Source organism: Gastrolobium bilobum, unplaced genomic scaffold, assembly GCF_033153095.1.
Source record: "Gastrolobium bilobum isolate Gb01-03AN ecotype WA unplaced genomic scaffold, APGP_CSIRO_Gbil_v1 utg151094, whole genome shotgun sequence".
Lineage (NCBI taxonomy): Eukaryota > Viridiplantae > Streptophyta > Magnoliopsida > Fabales > Fabaceae > Gastrolobium > Gastrolobium bilobum.
This window is the reverse complement of record NW_026897532.1, coordinates 17,228-34,741: the sequence shown is the minus strand read 5'-3', so window position 1 is coordinate 34,741 and position 17,514 is coordinate 17,228. Positions and strand designations below refer to the sequence as shown.

At 32.5% G+C, this 17,514-nt stretch overlaps 1 protein-coding gene and 1 pseudogene across 1 annotated transcript; one reads left to right on the top strand and one right to left on the bottom strand.

The window, feature by feature from the left end:
• The first annotated feature begins 4,364 nt into the window (after nt 1-4,364).
• On the top strand, nt 4,365-6,575 carry LOC133307748 (glucan endo-1,3-beta-D-glucosidase 1-like; annotated as a pseudogene).
• A 3,330-nt stretch (nt 6,576-9,905) lies between these two features.
• LOC133307747 (uncharacterized) lies at nt 9,906-12,823 on the bottom strand. The gene is made up of 3 exons (XM_061508297.1): nt 12,259-12,823; nt 10,341-10,765; nt 9,906-9,921 (listed from the first exon to the last, which is right to left on the bottom strand). The coding sequence occupies exons 1-3, from the start codon at nt 12,271-12,273 to the stop codon at nt 9,906-9,908; spliced, it is 456 nt and encodes a 151-aa protein (XP_061364281.1). The 5' UTR covers nt 12,274-12,823.
• Between the last annotated feature and the right edge of the window lie 4,691 nt (nt 12,824-17,514).

The following is a 17,514-nucleotide window of genomic DNA, read 5'->3' as shown; positions in this document are numbered from 1 at the left end:
ACAATTATAATTACTCAAACAAATGCAATTATAAGGCTATTCAACCAATAATTTATAACAGAACCAGCTTTAAATTATCAGTACCACCTTTTTAAATGTATGTATACATTTAAGAGCACATGAGGATCATATAATCCCATGAATGATATAATCATATATCACACACATCGCGTACTCTATATCTTAATTCATATCTTAGATCAACACCAAGTTCACATACACATTATCCACTATTTTACATATCTATATATGTATATATGTAGCATCGAGTTTCAGTCTACACTTAGAATCTGCACATAGTACTTTTTTTCAGGTGGTTATGCAAACTATTACATTCAATTGTTCAGCTATCAAGGCATTTATAGACATACTAAATTTGAATCTTCAAGAGAGCAGTGTATGCTCTTTCTCAGGTGTCTCATCATATAACTAAATGCACCAATTATAGCCACGGATTGTTGAACCCTTGTCTATTGAGCAAGATGGGTAATAACACCAACAATGTCAAGCTGCATATTAGGATTCTTTAAGACATTCTTGTGATCAAGGTTCTTGACTAAAATAGACAGTAACAAGTGTGTATTCTGTCCTGTAAATTACAGTGAACCCAATTATAAACTGTTCAGATAGGGTAAAGATACTTCAAGAGAAAGCTAATCTTAGAGCACTCAAGAAAACAAATACCAGAATTTTCGATTATAGACTGCATGTCGAGCAAGACAGAAAGAGCAAGCCCATGTTCTGGAGACCAGAGATTGGCATTGTTAAAAATAGCGAAACAAGGATTCCAGAACATGTCGTACAGTTGTACCCTCCTTGGCTAACTTTGCCACATTTTGTATGCAAACTCGTGACCAAAATACAGGGTTCATGGCATCCTCTCTATGGAGAAGGAAAAAAAAAAGTTAATGATGATTATGACTGACGAGTAACTCAAAACATAAGCTATTATAATGAGAATTGAGAAGGACGGTTACATACGCACGTTAAGTTGTCCTCTGTCATTCACTATCATTCTCCAAGAACAAAGCCTCACTTCGCATTCCCATTTGAGAATCTTGCTTGACATCCCCGTAATTTTCCAAAACAACCTGAGTTAACAAGAGATGCATGAAGTTGTTAAATGCAAGATGTATGCACAAGGGCAAGACAAACAGTCCCCTGGAACTGTTATAAGCGATACAAGTGCTGATAAATGAGAAAGCAAAATCCAGATGATAAATAATTTTAGTCAATGGAGGTATTTTTATTTATTTAATTATTTATTTATTTATTTACTCTTACAGTCAGTAATAATATTGAAAAATCAAAGTGATCATAATTAAGTTGATAGTGACAGAAACTAGAGTTATTAGTTACATATTAATTAAACACCTAGCTTCAGGTCAAAGAGAGTGCATTAATTTCAGAAGTACTAAAAACTACAATCAATGACTAATGTATTTTTTTCTGAATAAATAAGGGCAGATACCTTAAAAGTAAATGTAAACAAATTACTAACTTACATTGTCAAATTCAACTGAAATATGAGAGAATTCACCCATGAACCAAACCTGTAAAACACACAAAGAATCTTATCAATTTTACTTCAGCATTACATTATCCTCTTTATCTTTATCATGTCTAGTACATTGAAAAACGGATTAACGTTGAAAAGAGCACAAAGAAGTAGAGAGCATATGACTATGTAAGCATTTTAATTACCATTGATGAAAGGACTTGAAGGCCAGAAGCATGCAAATGACCATTAACTACCACCCCAAAATCATTTCAATCCCTTCTAGAATCAGAAAGACAGGTTAATTCCTCTCTATAAGTCACGTTATCTGAGAAAAGAACAATAACAGATTCAAAGGGCCATAATATATTTCCTTTTTCAATCCTATTACACCCCAAAATCATTTCGATTCCTTCTAATCCCTCTCTAGACCATAAATTTTCATATAAACACACCTATAATTTTGACCCTAATGTAGACAAATTTTGTAAAATTTGACACATTTTTGATTCTTGTCCAGCCTGACGACCATGTAGCGAATTATCTTCATACGTAATTCGCTACACTGTGTAGCGAAAAAGATTTTGGCAAAATTTACTGAAGTTTGGTAAATTTTTTATCCAAAAGAAGGACTTTGTGTCAGTTCCAAACTTAGTCAATTTATGATATGTACAAGGGGATTGGTGGTCCTAAACCTTTCAAGGTTTTATACAGGAAGAAATAATGTGTGATTATATATTTTAATAATGTGGAGTTGAACAGATGTTATGTTAGTTGTAGGAAGTTATGGGTAGTTTTATTAACGATGGGCAGTTTAGGATGACAATACCGTTTAGCACAGTTATGATATTGTAATAAGAGGATCCACCACCAGACAGTGGGTACCAGAAAATGCATACTATCCATCAGAAAATTCTTCAATCAAAATTTGCACAACTACCACACAGCCAACATGAAGATTCCATCAGATAGATCACCAAACAATAAATTAAACAATGGATACCACAAAATTCGCAGACAACAATAAGGAGTAGAAAATGTTGATACACAACAACAAAATAGTCATTTTAAATTATTCAATGACTGTATCAAAGCAAATAAATTATTATCCACAAATTTAAGTATCAAAAATTACAGAATATAAAAAGCAATTTACAACTCAGAATTTTTATAATCATCAACCGAGGAACAAACACCTATAAATGAAAGTAGTTTAACAAAAATATCATATTCAAAAAATTAGACATACCACTCATGTAAGCTAAAAAAAAATATATAGTTTGAGATGAAACATTTCGCAGGCACATGCAAAATTGCAAAATCAGGGAGGGAGTACCTACATTTCTTGGCAATATTGTTGTTTTCATTTCTCACAACATGTCAGGTAAAGCTAAGATAGAGTTGAGAGTATACATAGCAAGAAATTTAATACATCAACTATCTTACATCCCAGCCAAATAATTATAAGTTCGATATCAATCAAATTAGAACAACCATTACACAAGTAATACAAAACAATGAAACTCATAAAGAGAGCATGCAAGTGAAACATTGGAGTAACATCTTTTTTTTTTATATTTTTGTTCTTAACTGGGATTTGGTATTAGGTGCAGGAACCAGTAGGCACACCACACACAGGCAGGGCAATGCATTCTCCAAATCTTTATCGTTATGTCCGAACATTCCTTATGGAAAACATGAAGGGCACTACACCCCTAATTCTGCCATCTAAGGGGCCAGAGTGCCACTATGAATCTGGACAGAAACTCAACCGATAATCAAAAACAATATGTGGAGGAAGACACGTAGGTAACAATGGAATCACAACAATTTTTTTTTTATAGCAATCCGCATTTTACAATCACAATTCAGCTATTAATAAGAGCCCATCAACATAAACCACCAACAATGACTGTGAAATGAACCCCAAAAAATACGAATGAAAGATTAATATATACAAATAGTCTGATTTAATGGAGAATGAAACAGCAAGCCAATGTGGGAAAGAAAACCTTTAAACATGAAGTTGTAAAATGAAAAGAAAAATAAATAGAGAGTGCAAAAGAAGCAGGGAAATAAACCTAGTTTGGTAAATTCGCCAGAAGCAAGTGCATTAGTATAGTATTTGTCATTGTAACGAACAGGGAAAAGATCAATATTGAGCTTCTTGAGCTGCATAATGTTCTTATCCCTCACTCCATCAAGTGAGATTGAAACTTCACGGCCAACTCCCATTCTACAAAAAGGAATAATAACATGTCAGCAAAAGAATACTTAAAAAGGGATGAATGGTTATGAATTGAAATCAGTAGCTCAACCAAATTAAAATCAAATGGGGTTAGGGTTTGGAATTGATATCTGAATCAAGATCAGACCACACCAGTTACCACCTAGATGACGAGTTCTACCAAGATGCTCCAACAAAAAGCTCGAACAAGGAAAAGGATGGAGGTGGAACCATACGAAAGGTACCAGCAACCGACGTTGAGAAGGCCTACAGAACTAACTAAGTATGTATTTTTCTGATGATAGGTTTTCTGTGAACAGAGCTGTTGGCAAGCTTGCAAAGAAGAAAGGGTTTTGGTCGGCGGTAACAGAAAGGGTTTATCCAAGAAGAGCGCTTTACAATACTGAAATAATCAGAACAAGGAAACGTATGGTTGTGGAGAGAGGAGAGAGAGAAGGGAAATCAAAATCATATTTAGCAGGTAGAGGTCACATCACAGGGTGCCTCTTTAGTCATAAAATAAATAAATAGAAAATAAAATAAAATAAAAATAAAAAAACCACTAACAAACTTTACAAATCTGTCACTTTCATTTCTGTTAATTCTTTTTCTTTTTCTTTTTTTGCAAATCAAATTTGTCACTTTCTTGCAGCAGACATGCACACGGAGGTTGTTGCTTTATTTTGTTAGGTTTTTTGTTTTTCCTCAGAGTCACATAGAAGTTGAAGAGATCATTGTTCTCCCAAAAACCCATTAAAACCCTTTTTCTAAAAACCACACCCATTATCCATTGCAAGAATCAACATCATCCTCTTCATCGTTCAGACACTCATTCACCACCATAGCCAATCACAATGGCTAACACCAAGCACCACATTCAATTTCTCTTCCCAGAAGCACATTATTCCACTCTCATCACTAATCCCTCCAGATTTTTCTCCTCAACCCTTCTCTCAGCTCCATTTCCTGCTAATTCCTTTTTCCAAAACTTTGTCATCGGAGATGGTGACCAACCTGAGTACATTCACCCATACATCTTCAAGTCCTCAAACTCTTCACTCTCTGTTTCATACCCAGCTCGCTCGGCCAACTCCGATGGCATCGTTCAAGTTTTTAACGTTGACCTCACCATCTCTTCGTCTGAAGAAAAAACCAATAGGAAACACATGATATCTTCGTACAGTGACCTCAGCGTCACCTTGGATATTTCCAATATGCGTTTCTTCCTAGTCAGAGGAAGCCCCTATTTGACTGTTTCTGTGACAGAAACAATTTCCATCACAACCGTTCATGACGTTCTTTCCTTTTCTTCAAACGATTCCTTCATGAATTTCTCCTTCCATTTTAACAACGGCCAAACATGGCTCTTATATGCTTCCTCGCCATTCAAGCTCAGTTTTAACATTTCTAAGATCACCTTTGATACATTTTCTGGCGTAGTGATTCAGATAGCTTGTTCGCCGAATTCTGATTTGAAACACGAGGGTGTACTTGACCGTTTCAGTTCATGCTATCCGGTGTCATCACAGGTGATGCTGTTCTTGGAGAAAAATTTTGTGTGGAGTATAAATGGGAGAAGGATAAGTCGGGTGATTTGCTGCTTTTAGCCCACCCTCTTCATCTGCAACTTTTGTCCAAAGGAGGAAGATATGTCGCTGTTCTGGATGACTCTAAGTATAGAAGCATTGATGGGGAGCTTGTTGGTGTGATTGGGGATTCGTGGGTTTTCCTGCTCCTATAACTTGGCATTCTTCCAGAGGTATCAGTGAAGAATCCCTTGCTGAGATTGTCTCAGCTCTTTCTAAGGATGTTGAGAGTCTAGATTCATCAAAAAAACCAACAATCAAGGGGAATGGAGTTTTAATTGCAAGGGCAACAAGGTTGGTATTGATTGCGGAAGAGGTTTTCTTCACTGATGTGATTCCAAAGATTAAGCAATTTTTTAAAGAAGCCATTGAGCTTTCAGGAACTTTTCATGGGGATGGATTTCTATATGATCAGACATGGGGTGGGATTATTACCAAACAAAGATGTACTAGTGCTGGTGATGAATCTTGGTATCGAGCTTATTGTAATCATCATTGTGTTTTGGGATACATCATTTACGGAATTGCAGTGCTTGCTAAGATTGACCCAGAGTGGGGTGGGAAGTATACGCCTCAAACATATTCTCTAATGAAAGATTTATGAACTTAAGCACATAATTAAAATCTATTTATACAAGTTTAAGGTGTTTTGACCTTTAGTTGCACTCTTGGGATGTAGGGTTAGCTGTGTTTCAAGATGGAAGATATCAGTTGAACACTGGTGAAGCTGTAAATGCATACTATTCTGCAGCATTGATGGGCCTTGCATTTGGTGATTCCCATCTTTTTGCCATTGGATCAACACTTGCAGCTTTGGAAATTCATGCTGCTCAAATGTGGTGTCATGTGAAAGATGGAGAATCTGTACGAGGAAGATTTTACAAAGGAGATCAAGCTATGTGATTTGTGGTCTAACAAGAGAGAAAGTGTACTATGGTTTGCTCCTGATGAGCCGAGACAATATAAGCTTGCCTTTCACCTCTTACCCATACTGCCTATTTCTGAAGCCCTATGGTCAAATGTTGATTATGTTAAGGAGCTTGTAGAGTGGGCTTTGCCTGCTTTTAATAGGGAAGGAGTTACAGAAGAATTGAAGGGGTATGTCTATGCTCTGGAAGGAATTTACAATAACGAAGCTGCACTTCAGAAGATTATAAACTTAAATGATTTTGAACATGGAAACACACTTACCAATATGTTGTGGTGGATTCACAGTAGAGGGGCGATGAGTAACAAGAAATTGAGCCACCCAACAGCAGCCTAGTTATCAAAGACCTATAAATGGGTATTGCTTTGTAGAGGGATCTGGTTATGGGTCTTAGTCATTTGGTTCTGTAATTTTGGTGTCACTGTGCAGTCATCTTGGAGTCTTGAGTAGTGTCTTCGGAGACTCTAGTTAAAATTTTGGGTCATTGTTGTTAATTGAGTCTGTATTTCCCTATCATTGTATGATAGGTTGGAGTCTGTCATTTCTTTTTCTGTAATTAGGAGAAAGTGACTCTTATATGAGTTCATCAAAAATGAATAAAATGTTGTTATTTCAGAAATTGATGTTGTTCCTTGGTTTGATTAATCTGCTATTAAATTGAATAAGCGTAGATTTAACTGTGAATTACCCACTGATACCATCAATTTGGAGGCAAGTGACAAGAAAATGGCAATGTGTATGAAAGGATATTCATTTTCATTTTTTATTCAAGTTTCAGAAGTTTTATATGACCAGTTTTAATGACATTTTTGGTTCAATTGACATATTATGTGTTTCAATTGAATGTAAGATCCGAAATGAAAAACTATTTATGTTTTATATGACCCTAAATCCTTAATTACCTTATTAAGTAAGATGGGTCGATCCTCTGGTATGTATGGAACAGTGACTAAAATGCCACTGTTCCTCAACTTTTTTACCTAAATGCCACGCGAACAGTGTTATTTCCCAATCTGCCACGGGGACAAGTTCGCTTCTCGGTGTAGCGAACTCGGTTTGCTGACGTGTCACGTTTCTAGTGGACACCAACTTGATTTTAACCAAGTTCGCCTACATGCTAGGCGAACTTCATTTTTTTTTTTAAATTTGATACTTGTTATCCACTAAAAATGTGACACGTCAGCAAACCGAGTTCGCTACAGTAGCCAACTTGCCCCGTGGAAGATTGGGAAATAACACTGTTCGCGTGGCATTTAGGTAAAAAAGTTGATGAACAGTGGCATTTTGGTCAGTATCCCGGTATGTTTTACAATGACATTTCAAATACACCATGCAAATTGTTTTCATGATATAACGTGGACATTTTTATTTTTATTTTCGGTAAACTCGTGGACATATTAACAAAAAAGTATTATGGTTTGACCATTAAATTTTCTGATCAATATTGAGTGAACTATAAAAAGTGGGCCGTCCCTCTGTCAAATACTATATATTCTTTATGATTTTAATCACGGCTATTTCACCCTTTTACCCCTCATTAATTATTTAATAACTATTTTGTCCTCCATTCAAAACTATCTACTAATCTGCCCCTCTTTAATCGATTAAGCCAAAAATTTAATCGATTAAATGGTCAAATAGGCAAAAATCGTTGACTTGAAGATTTAGTCGATTAAATCTCTCATGCATAAGGTTGTTCTTCTGATAAAGAGGAAGATTTAATCGATTAAGTTGAAGATTTAATCGATTAAATCTTCATTTGACTATTTAATCGATTAAATATTTAATTTAGTCAATTAAAGAGGGGCAGATTTGTAAATAGTTTTGAATGAGGGGCAAAATGGTTATTAAATAATTAATGAGGGGCAAAAGGGTGAAATAGCCTTTGAATCACCCTGATAAAAGTATATTAAGTTTTTAATATAATTTGTTACACATATAATTCATTATTTTTGTTAAGTTCTACCACAATAAAACTTTTTATCTATCTTTTATGGTGCAATTCTTCTTTGTGTTAATGATTGCTAAAATCCAATTTTATAACCACGCCTCCCCTCAAAACTGGGTTATTTTTAAAATTAAATATTAAAATACTATTTTTAATTCATTATGATTTTGATGATAGGAACTCATTTATCAATATCAAGAGATAAACAATTTCTTTTTTTTTATCTTTATAAAGTTTTTTTAGATATAAATATATATTTGATAATACACACATTCTAGGATGAGACTGTTTAATAAATAGAGATATTTTTTTCTAATTTTTTAATTCTGATAATATATTATACAATGTATGTATTTAATAAATAATGTGCAGGAGAATAAATAAATAAAATTTTTTATTTAAAAAAATTTGTTCTTGAATTATTGGTTAATTTTCTAGAATAGAAAAATAAATTGAATTTATCAAACATAATTTCTAATTATTTTTGTTTTATAAATTAAAAATTGATTTAAAAAATAGAAACATTACGATACATATCCTAAGTGAGTAGAAAATGACAATATGTTGTGTTTTAAAGGTGAAAATTTGGATTGATACAATTGTTTTAAAAAAAATTCTACCCAAATTCCTTAACAAGATCTATATGAAAACAGAAGTACTTTATTAATAAAAAATTATGATAGCACATACACAATTTACAATACAGAACAATATACTAATTTGAAATGAGGCCACGATACCAAGATACCTGAAACTCGACTTTTTTTTACCACTATACCTTTTTTTAATAATTAATTACCAAATTGACTCTATTTATAAACTATTTCAATTTTTTTTCAAAAAAAATCATAATGGACATATTTGAATATTTTTTTGCTTATTGACTTACATAAGTTATGTATCTATAACACTAATATTATCTCAATTATGCAATATGTAAAAAAATTGATTTGATTTATATTTAGAGATGTCATTTTCTGAACTTAAATCCCCGTATCACGATCATTATATTTTTGTTTGATCTTTTATTGAATAATAATATGTGATTTATTATTTTTTATATTAAAATATTTGAAATTTTTATCATTTTCTTTTAGACATTTGAGTATGTTTATAATTTTTAAATTTAAATTATAAAATTGTATATAATTATCGGGTCATCCGGTTGAACCAGTGACCCACTGATTGAACCAGTGATCCAGTACCTCATCCAAATCAATGACCGGACCAATTTTTAAAACATTGGATAATGGTACATTATAAAAAAGAGTCTAGGCCTAGGGAAAGAATAAAGGGAAGAAGATATAGACTCATTAAGAGAAAAAGACCACCTATTGTATTAATAAAATAATAATTGAAAGAAAAAAAAAAAAACACAACCCTCACTGAAGATTTTTTTTTTTTTTTTTGGGTATCCGAAGAATCCTTTTTTATTAATTGATTTATTTGCTATATAATTGGCAGGAAAACAGAGCGGTAATTTTGATTAGGGTAAACCCTAAGTCATTGACCCACAAGTTAGGTTACTTATTTATTCGAGGGATTGTTTAAATTTATTATCTATAATAATGGTATACGAGCAGTATGAATTATTTAATTTTTTTACGACAATAAGTTTTTATTCAATAAATATTTATTATATATTTAAATTGATAGTTTTAATAAAATTCTATAATCAAAATATTTAACTTTAAAAAATATTATGCAAAATAAATAATCTAAACATAATCATAACTTTAAGGTATGATAAAGATTCATATTTAAAAGTTAATAATTATACTGTACGAAAAAAAAAGTTATTAATTATATGACTTAATTTTACTTAATTTGTCTTAATAATTTCTAATGTATTTTTTGATTTTATATATATATATATATATGAAAAATGTTATATTATTGTTATTTTCGTTTACAAACTCTTATAATTAAATTTTAGGTGTTGATTTCAGTCAAACTGACGGTTATAATTTATTGAAAATTAATAATTAATTAATAAATATGACACAATAAAATATAACCGTAAAATTAATGGAAATCAACGATTAAAATTTGGTTATAAGAAGAGTTTGTAAGCAAAAAAAGTTATAAATATAACATATATATATATATATATATATATATATATATATATATATATATATATATATATGGGCTTATCGTTTCTCAAGGTCAATCTTTCTTGTTGATAATTAGAACAAAATTCTTTCAAAATAGAGCTGTAGCTGACAGATGAAAAGGTGACTAGTTGCTCCCACTTCCTTCTTTTGATCACTTCTAATATTGGTGATTGTTCTGGCTGATCAAGGTCAATCTTTCTCTCCTTGATGAGAGATTTGGGAAGAAACCAAGTGTGAAACCTCTCTTGACACTCTATGGATAAGAACCTATCCTTATCAAAGGTGGGTTGTGCCTCTCTAGTTGTAGTGGCTCTACTTTTCTTATTCTGTGAGGCTTTATTGGCAGGTTGTGTCTCCTTGGAAGCTGTTTCTCTTGGCCTTTTGTTCTTGGAGATATTACTGATTGGTTGCAGCTCTCTATCTACAGCAACCTTTGGCCTCTTGTGCTTTGTAGTGGTACCCTAAAAATCAGAAAAATCCCATGGCATATAAATTTCAGGATAAAACAATCACAGGTATACCAACCAATTCCCAGATTTATTGTAAACAATAAACCATAGCAATCAACTCAGTCTCAGTGGTATAAAGGCTCATATCTATCAAATTCTCAGATAAAGCAGTCAATAATATACTTTAACCATCAGCCAAATAAAAGTAAGAACTTCCATTTACTAATAATTCCCAGATTTATTTCTGAATGTATCTCCAGGTATATGCAAAAGCCACAATATAAAGGATATGAACTTAATCATTACACTAAAATTTCTGCAAACAGAATATGTTATCCAATTGGTCAATTGGACCGTGAGATAGGCATGGCAGAAATTGGTGGCATACTATGTTGTCAACCGAACCATTAATAAACCAAATCAGATTCAACAGTGGTCCCAAGATTCCTATCCAAATTCATAGTAGTGGAAATTTCATTCCTGGCAGATGGTTATAACAAGCATCCAATACTGATGTAACATTAAGCAATAATCCACAATTAATTATAGTCATAGATATCAAACTCTATGCAATTTCCAACTTCACTTTTGATTATAGCCTATTATGTCAACAACAACAATTATTGACATAAACAGAGCACAAATGATAATATGAATTAGGTGAAGTTAATCCACACTTCAATCAACATGAAATGACCATTTTATTCATTGTGAAGTGTGCCAAAATGATAAGTGCTAAGCAACAAGTATTCTCCAACGAAAGCAATCTTCATGAATTTTCCAAGAATTTTTTTTTGTTTGGACATGCACACAAGTATAAGGTAGTTGTTTAAGTCACAGGCATGCACGCTCACCATCCAAATCCTATTAAGTGTCAACTACTTAGCTTACTTTTCAATGAGACTTAAGGACACAAAACTTAGCCAATAAAATTCAGAAACATGCTGTGATATTAATTATGCCCAAATACAAACTTCAACAAAAATTAACACAAGTCTCACGATGCATTCAATACTAGTATGGACCTGTGTGAATTGAATATTTTATATCCCAATCAGAATAAAAATTTGAGAATCCAAGGATCCTAAAACCTAAGAACAAAACTTAATTACTCAAGCTATCAAATCACCAGTAAAATCCTTTAATCAAAGCTCAGCTATAATCATATTAGAAGATCCATGTGGCATTCAACCGAATTGCTAAGCATTTCAATTCCTTGATTCTATGCACAAACCCATTATTAAGCAAAATTTATATAGCTCAAACACCATATTCAATCCAAGTATTTCATATGTATGCAGATTGTGGTAACCATGCACCACTCAAGTAAAAAAAATCAACACTATGCCTGTCAGGTTCATGCTCACTGTTCAGTCCCACAATATAAGTCAATGCAGAATCAACATCCTATATTCACCAAGTCATCAAAATTTAGTAACCCAATTCGGTACACTTGACTGTAGTTTCATGGAGAATGAATTATAGAAAGGAGAATTGGCTAGTACCTTAATCTTGCCCATGTAACCGAAATATGCAGAAATTGAGATGCAAAAATCAAACCCATAATGGGGAACTCAATTGATGAGGACCGAGGAGAAGAGGAATATAATTGAGCAACCGAACATGATGGCAGAGGATGAGGTGGTGGGCTGTAGGTGGTCCGTGGAGATGATGAGGTAGCTCGGTGGTGGTGGTGGTGGGTGAGGGTTTGATGGCTTGATGGTGAGGTGGTGAGGTGGGGCTGTGCGATGGTTTTGGGTCTGTGGCTGTGAGATGGAGGAGGAAATAAAAAAAAATTAAATGGGTGGGCTGTGAGCTTGAGATGGAAGGAGGATGGTGAGATGGGTGGCTCGGTGATTTGAATGGTGGCTATGGATGGAGGTTGGGTTCGTTCGTTGGTTGGAGGAGGTGGCTGAGTTTTGTTGAGAGTGGTGGCACTGGCTGGTGTGGCGCGATCTTTTGGGGGCTGTATGGAGGTCTGTTGGTTTGTGGTTGGAAGGTTTCTACTTGATGGAGGAATGGGGCGGTGATGGGTATTGGAAAAAGAAGCAAGTTCTAAAATTTTTTTTTACCAATGTTGGCGCAAATTCTTGGAAAAGAAGCATCCAACGTAGCAGTCGTGGCTTTGCATCCTGTTTACTTATGATATACTTCAATGCCGAGTGGTCAGTAAAAACAATAACTTTAGATCCTATCAAAATTTAGTAACCCAATTCGGTACACTTGACTGTAGTTTCATGGAGAATGAATTATAGAAAGGAGAATTGGCTAGTACCTTAATCTTGCCATGCAAAATTTGTGTCATGATTATTGTGCAAATAACATCTTTTGTATATATTGGCTTTGTAAATTTATTTTTTTTGAAATCTAAAAGCATCAGTAAACATTGACTCAAAATTTCGTTTGGGGGAACATTTATCTCCGTTGTTGCCTAGTCCTTGGATTATTCTAGTTACACTGGCTCCGTCGGCTTGTATCCCAGTTGCAACAATGTCTTTCCCAACCTTTTTGGCTGATGCTTTCTCAATTGTTGCCTGGTTCGCGGATTTTTTCAGTTAAAGTGACTCTATTGGCTTGTATTCTAATGCAGCAATGTGATTTCGTGACTAATGGTCATTTCAATTGATTTATTGTCAATTTCTCCGACTTATATTTCGTGAAGTTTCGTTTTAGTTTTCTTTCTTCCCAAGATGAGGTGTCCCTCCATCTTTAGGGAAAGTATTCGAGATGTGGATAATATTTTATTTTAGTTTATTGTGTTTATTATTTTTCTTTAGGGTGAGTTGTAGAGTTGTTACAACCCCCACTCGTTTATTTTAATATTATGTTTCTTAGTCTTTCTTGTTCAAGCTTGTTACTTATGATCTATACACTTCAGCTTGAAGGCGAGTGTTGGAAAGAATATCTTTATTATTTGTAAAAATCTATTTGCTTATTTCATTAGAATTTAGGTTAGATATAGGTTAAACTCATTAATATTTTGTTATATATTATACTCTCCTGAATCAATTTAACATACATTTTTATTTCAATATTCCTCTCATCTCTTATTATTTTACACAAAGATTCAAAAGACTGACGGCAGGTCCTTGCTCAAAGTGACTTACAAAACACATTACGTATATAAAGAGCAAATTTTCGGTGCTTATGCATGCAGTAGGTACTCTTATATTTGAAGAAGAAGAAGAGAGTGAGACTCTGATAGGACAACTCTGAAGATATTTTTGTACATGAGGGCAATACAAAATAATAAGGTGGCGTTTGATTTATTTTATGTTTTTTATATGTTTTCGTTTATAATTATCAAAATGTTATCATATTTTTATATTATTTTAAGATATTATAAAAATGATAAGAATACGATTTATTTTTGTTATTTTTTAGGGATTGATTCTTTTAAAAGACATGAAATTATGTTATTTTAAATAAAAAAACAGATACACAATAGAAATCATGAGGGGAGAAAGTGAGTTTTTTAAATTTAAATTTTAAATAAAAAATACTAGTTTTAACTAAAATGACCATACTATTAAAAGGACAAATATTTTGTCTTATTTTTTTATAAATTCTTAAAAAAAGGAAATAAGTATTTTTTAAATATTACTTTTGAAACATGTATCTCTCGAAGAAATTGGCGAGAAAAAGTGAAAGCAAAATTTGAAAATGTAAAGCTTAAATATTAAGAACGTGGTGTGACGTGGATGCGGAAACATTAGAGTTTGACGAATTGAGCCGCGTCACATGCATAGGGATATTATTTCAAACTTGTAGACAATATTGTATTATTTGCTCTGGAAAATAGGTTGACCTTTCATTTGTATTTATTTATTTTTGCAGATTCTCATATGACAATATGTAATTTATTTATTTTTGAAAACAGAATGCCAAAAAAACAAAAAGACAATGCATTATTGATTGTACAATATATATTTTTTCTTAATTTTGAAATTTTTACGAATTACGATAATAGTACATGATTAAAAAGAGTCCAGGCCTACGGAAAGAAAAAAAGGAGAGAAGATATAGACTCATCGAGAGAGAAAAATCACCTAATGTATTAATAAAATAAGGAGAAGGTAATAAAATAGGAAGATATTATAGTTATTATTATTTTTTCTTATTATTTGTTACTATCAAATCCTAATCGTTGATTTTCATTAATGTAACAATTATAATTTATTAAAGGGAATAACATCTATCCTTTTAAATGATATAAACTTATATCCTTTTAGATCCTAACCGTTGATTTCCGTCCATCGACGGTTATAATTTATTGGTTTAAAATTATTAATTAATTAAAAATAAATTTGGCCCATTAAGTTTGGCCCAATAGGTTATAATCATTGATGGACGGAAATCAGCAGTTAGTATCTAAAAGGATATAAACTTATATCTTTTAAAAAAATAGATATTTTTTCCTTTATTAAAATCAATAATCGGGCCGGATATAATAAGATTACTTTTTTTTATTAATTCATTTAAACCCTAAGCCATTAAACCCACAACACAAAACTCTCTCTGTTCCGTAATTCGAGAAAACGACACACACACAGATTCACGCACAAAGTGACAAAAAAACGACAAACTTGACAGGTTCCATTCTCTCTCTCACTTTCTCTTTATCACTGTTCTTTATTTTATTATATTTTTCTTGCGCTTTCTGATATTGAAAGCAAGCTTTGTCTCATCTCCATGAACAGCCACCAAAAGCTGTTATTCCTAAAACCCGCAATTTTAACGTCGATTTCTTCTTTCTGTTAACGAGCTGAACTCTGCGTTATTTCTAAGCCGTTCGAATTAATTACATTCCTAATCAAGAGGCTTAGAGTCCCTTAATCGTTTTAAATCATCAATGAGGGCAGTTAAATTCTGGTGGGATGACCCACCTTCTTGAATAGCCCGTCCAGCCTTTTTCCCAAACTTCGGTGTTATTATTCAAAATTTAGAGACAACAAAGTTGTTATATTTCAAAATAAATCCTTCGTTTTTGGACTGATCTCGGTGCAAAGAAGCATATAACTCGAGCATATTATTTCAGTTTTTAGGCAAATAAAATTGGCAGTCAAAGTATGATTAGGAATTTTATTGACCAGAAGATTATTTTTGGTCAGTCAATATTCTTGATTTTTATCAACGTGGATCAGGGGAATAGGAATTATGAGTTCTTGTCTTGGTGTGAGTTATTGAAGATATGTAATTTCATAGCATCAGGAGTTGATTTAGCTGTAATTATATAATAATTGAAAATTTGTAATCTTATAGTATCAGTAATTTTATAACATTAGAATTAGTATAATTATATCATTAACAAAATTGCTTAATCATAACAATTACTCTCCTAACTTGACATAAAAATATCTTGAATATATATCGATCCAATTGACTAACCCAATATGGTTAGCCCAATGCAAGAGGGTGGACGGGCTATTTAGAGAATATGGTTTTTGTTAAAATAACAACAACCTTGATTAGGAATTTTTCTTGAAACGTTCAAATTATTAACAACAACCAAATATCTCTTTGTTGTCTTGATATTCAAATTCACGGTTCTTGAATAGACATCATATACAAGGTGTTATTATATGTTCCCAAGCAAGATCATCTTCTTCCCCTTCTTCCGTCGATTTCTTATATTTTTCTTTTGGCCACGCAATTGATTAGTGAGGGCCAATGGGAACGAATTGAATTGTGAATTGAGTCTTTCTATTAATCTAATTTTGTTGTTAATTAAAAAAATTCAAATTATTAACCTGATTAAGCGATTTTTTTTCTGCTTTGAATTAAAGAAAGTGAGGCTTTGCAGATAAAGAAAGCGATTGGATGTTGATGAAGTGTAAATGGTGTCAAGAATTGTAAAGATTCTATTTTTTTTTTTTAAATTCTTTTAGTTGACTAGCTGAGCATAAAAAAATTGAGGAAGTTGTTAATTTAATACCCCATTTGAATTATTTATTGCTCTATAGTTTATTAATTCGACATTCTAAATCTGGGGTTGCTTTAATTTATTATTTTTTGAACTTCACGTGTTGTTCAAAGAACTCTTTTTAATATTTTTTAAATTCATGATGAAACATATGGCATTAAATAGCTGAGATTGCAACTGGGGTGGTTTTTTTTTTTCCAGTGGTGAAATTTGAATAGTAGCTCTGCTATTCTGGGTAGCTAGGTTAACATTATTAGAGCTTGTGACATTGGTCACATTGAGTTTGAATAACGTTGAACCGGGGAAGGATTTATACATGGTTTATAAAAGGTTTTAGACTTAAATTTCTTTGCTGGTGATGTACAAAACTACAATACATAGTATTAAAAAAAAAACATACACACAGAACTTTATAATTTCGAGTGTAGACATATGTATTATTTAAACAAAGGGGGTAGGGGATTCACGGAAACCCTTTCATAAGTTGCAAAAAATGTTTATTAGTATTATCTCTTATGGAGATACCATGATAAAAAAAAATGGTGGTGTTACTTTGATACTTAATTGATTATGATACGTGAATACAAGCTCTGTTGATACCCTCCCTTCCTTTCTTTCTGCTTATATGGTAAAGCTACTTACCATATGGAAGAAGAGTTTGGAACTAAGGAGAACAATTTTCTTCTGTAAATGCTAATGATATTTTTTCAATATCTTCCAAGTAGGGAAGCTGTCCAAGATTACGTACTTGAATGATGTAATTTAGATTAGTCTTAGATCTTTGTCACGACCTTTTCTTTTTGAAATTTTGAATTTTGATGACCCAATTTTGTTCTAT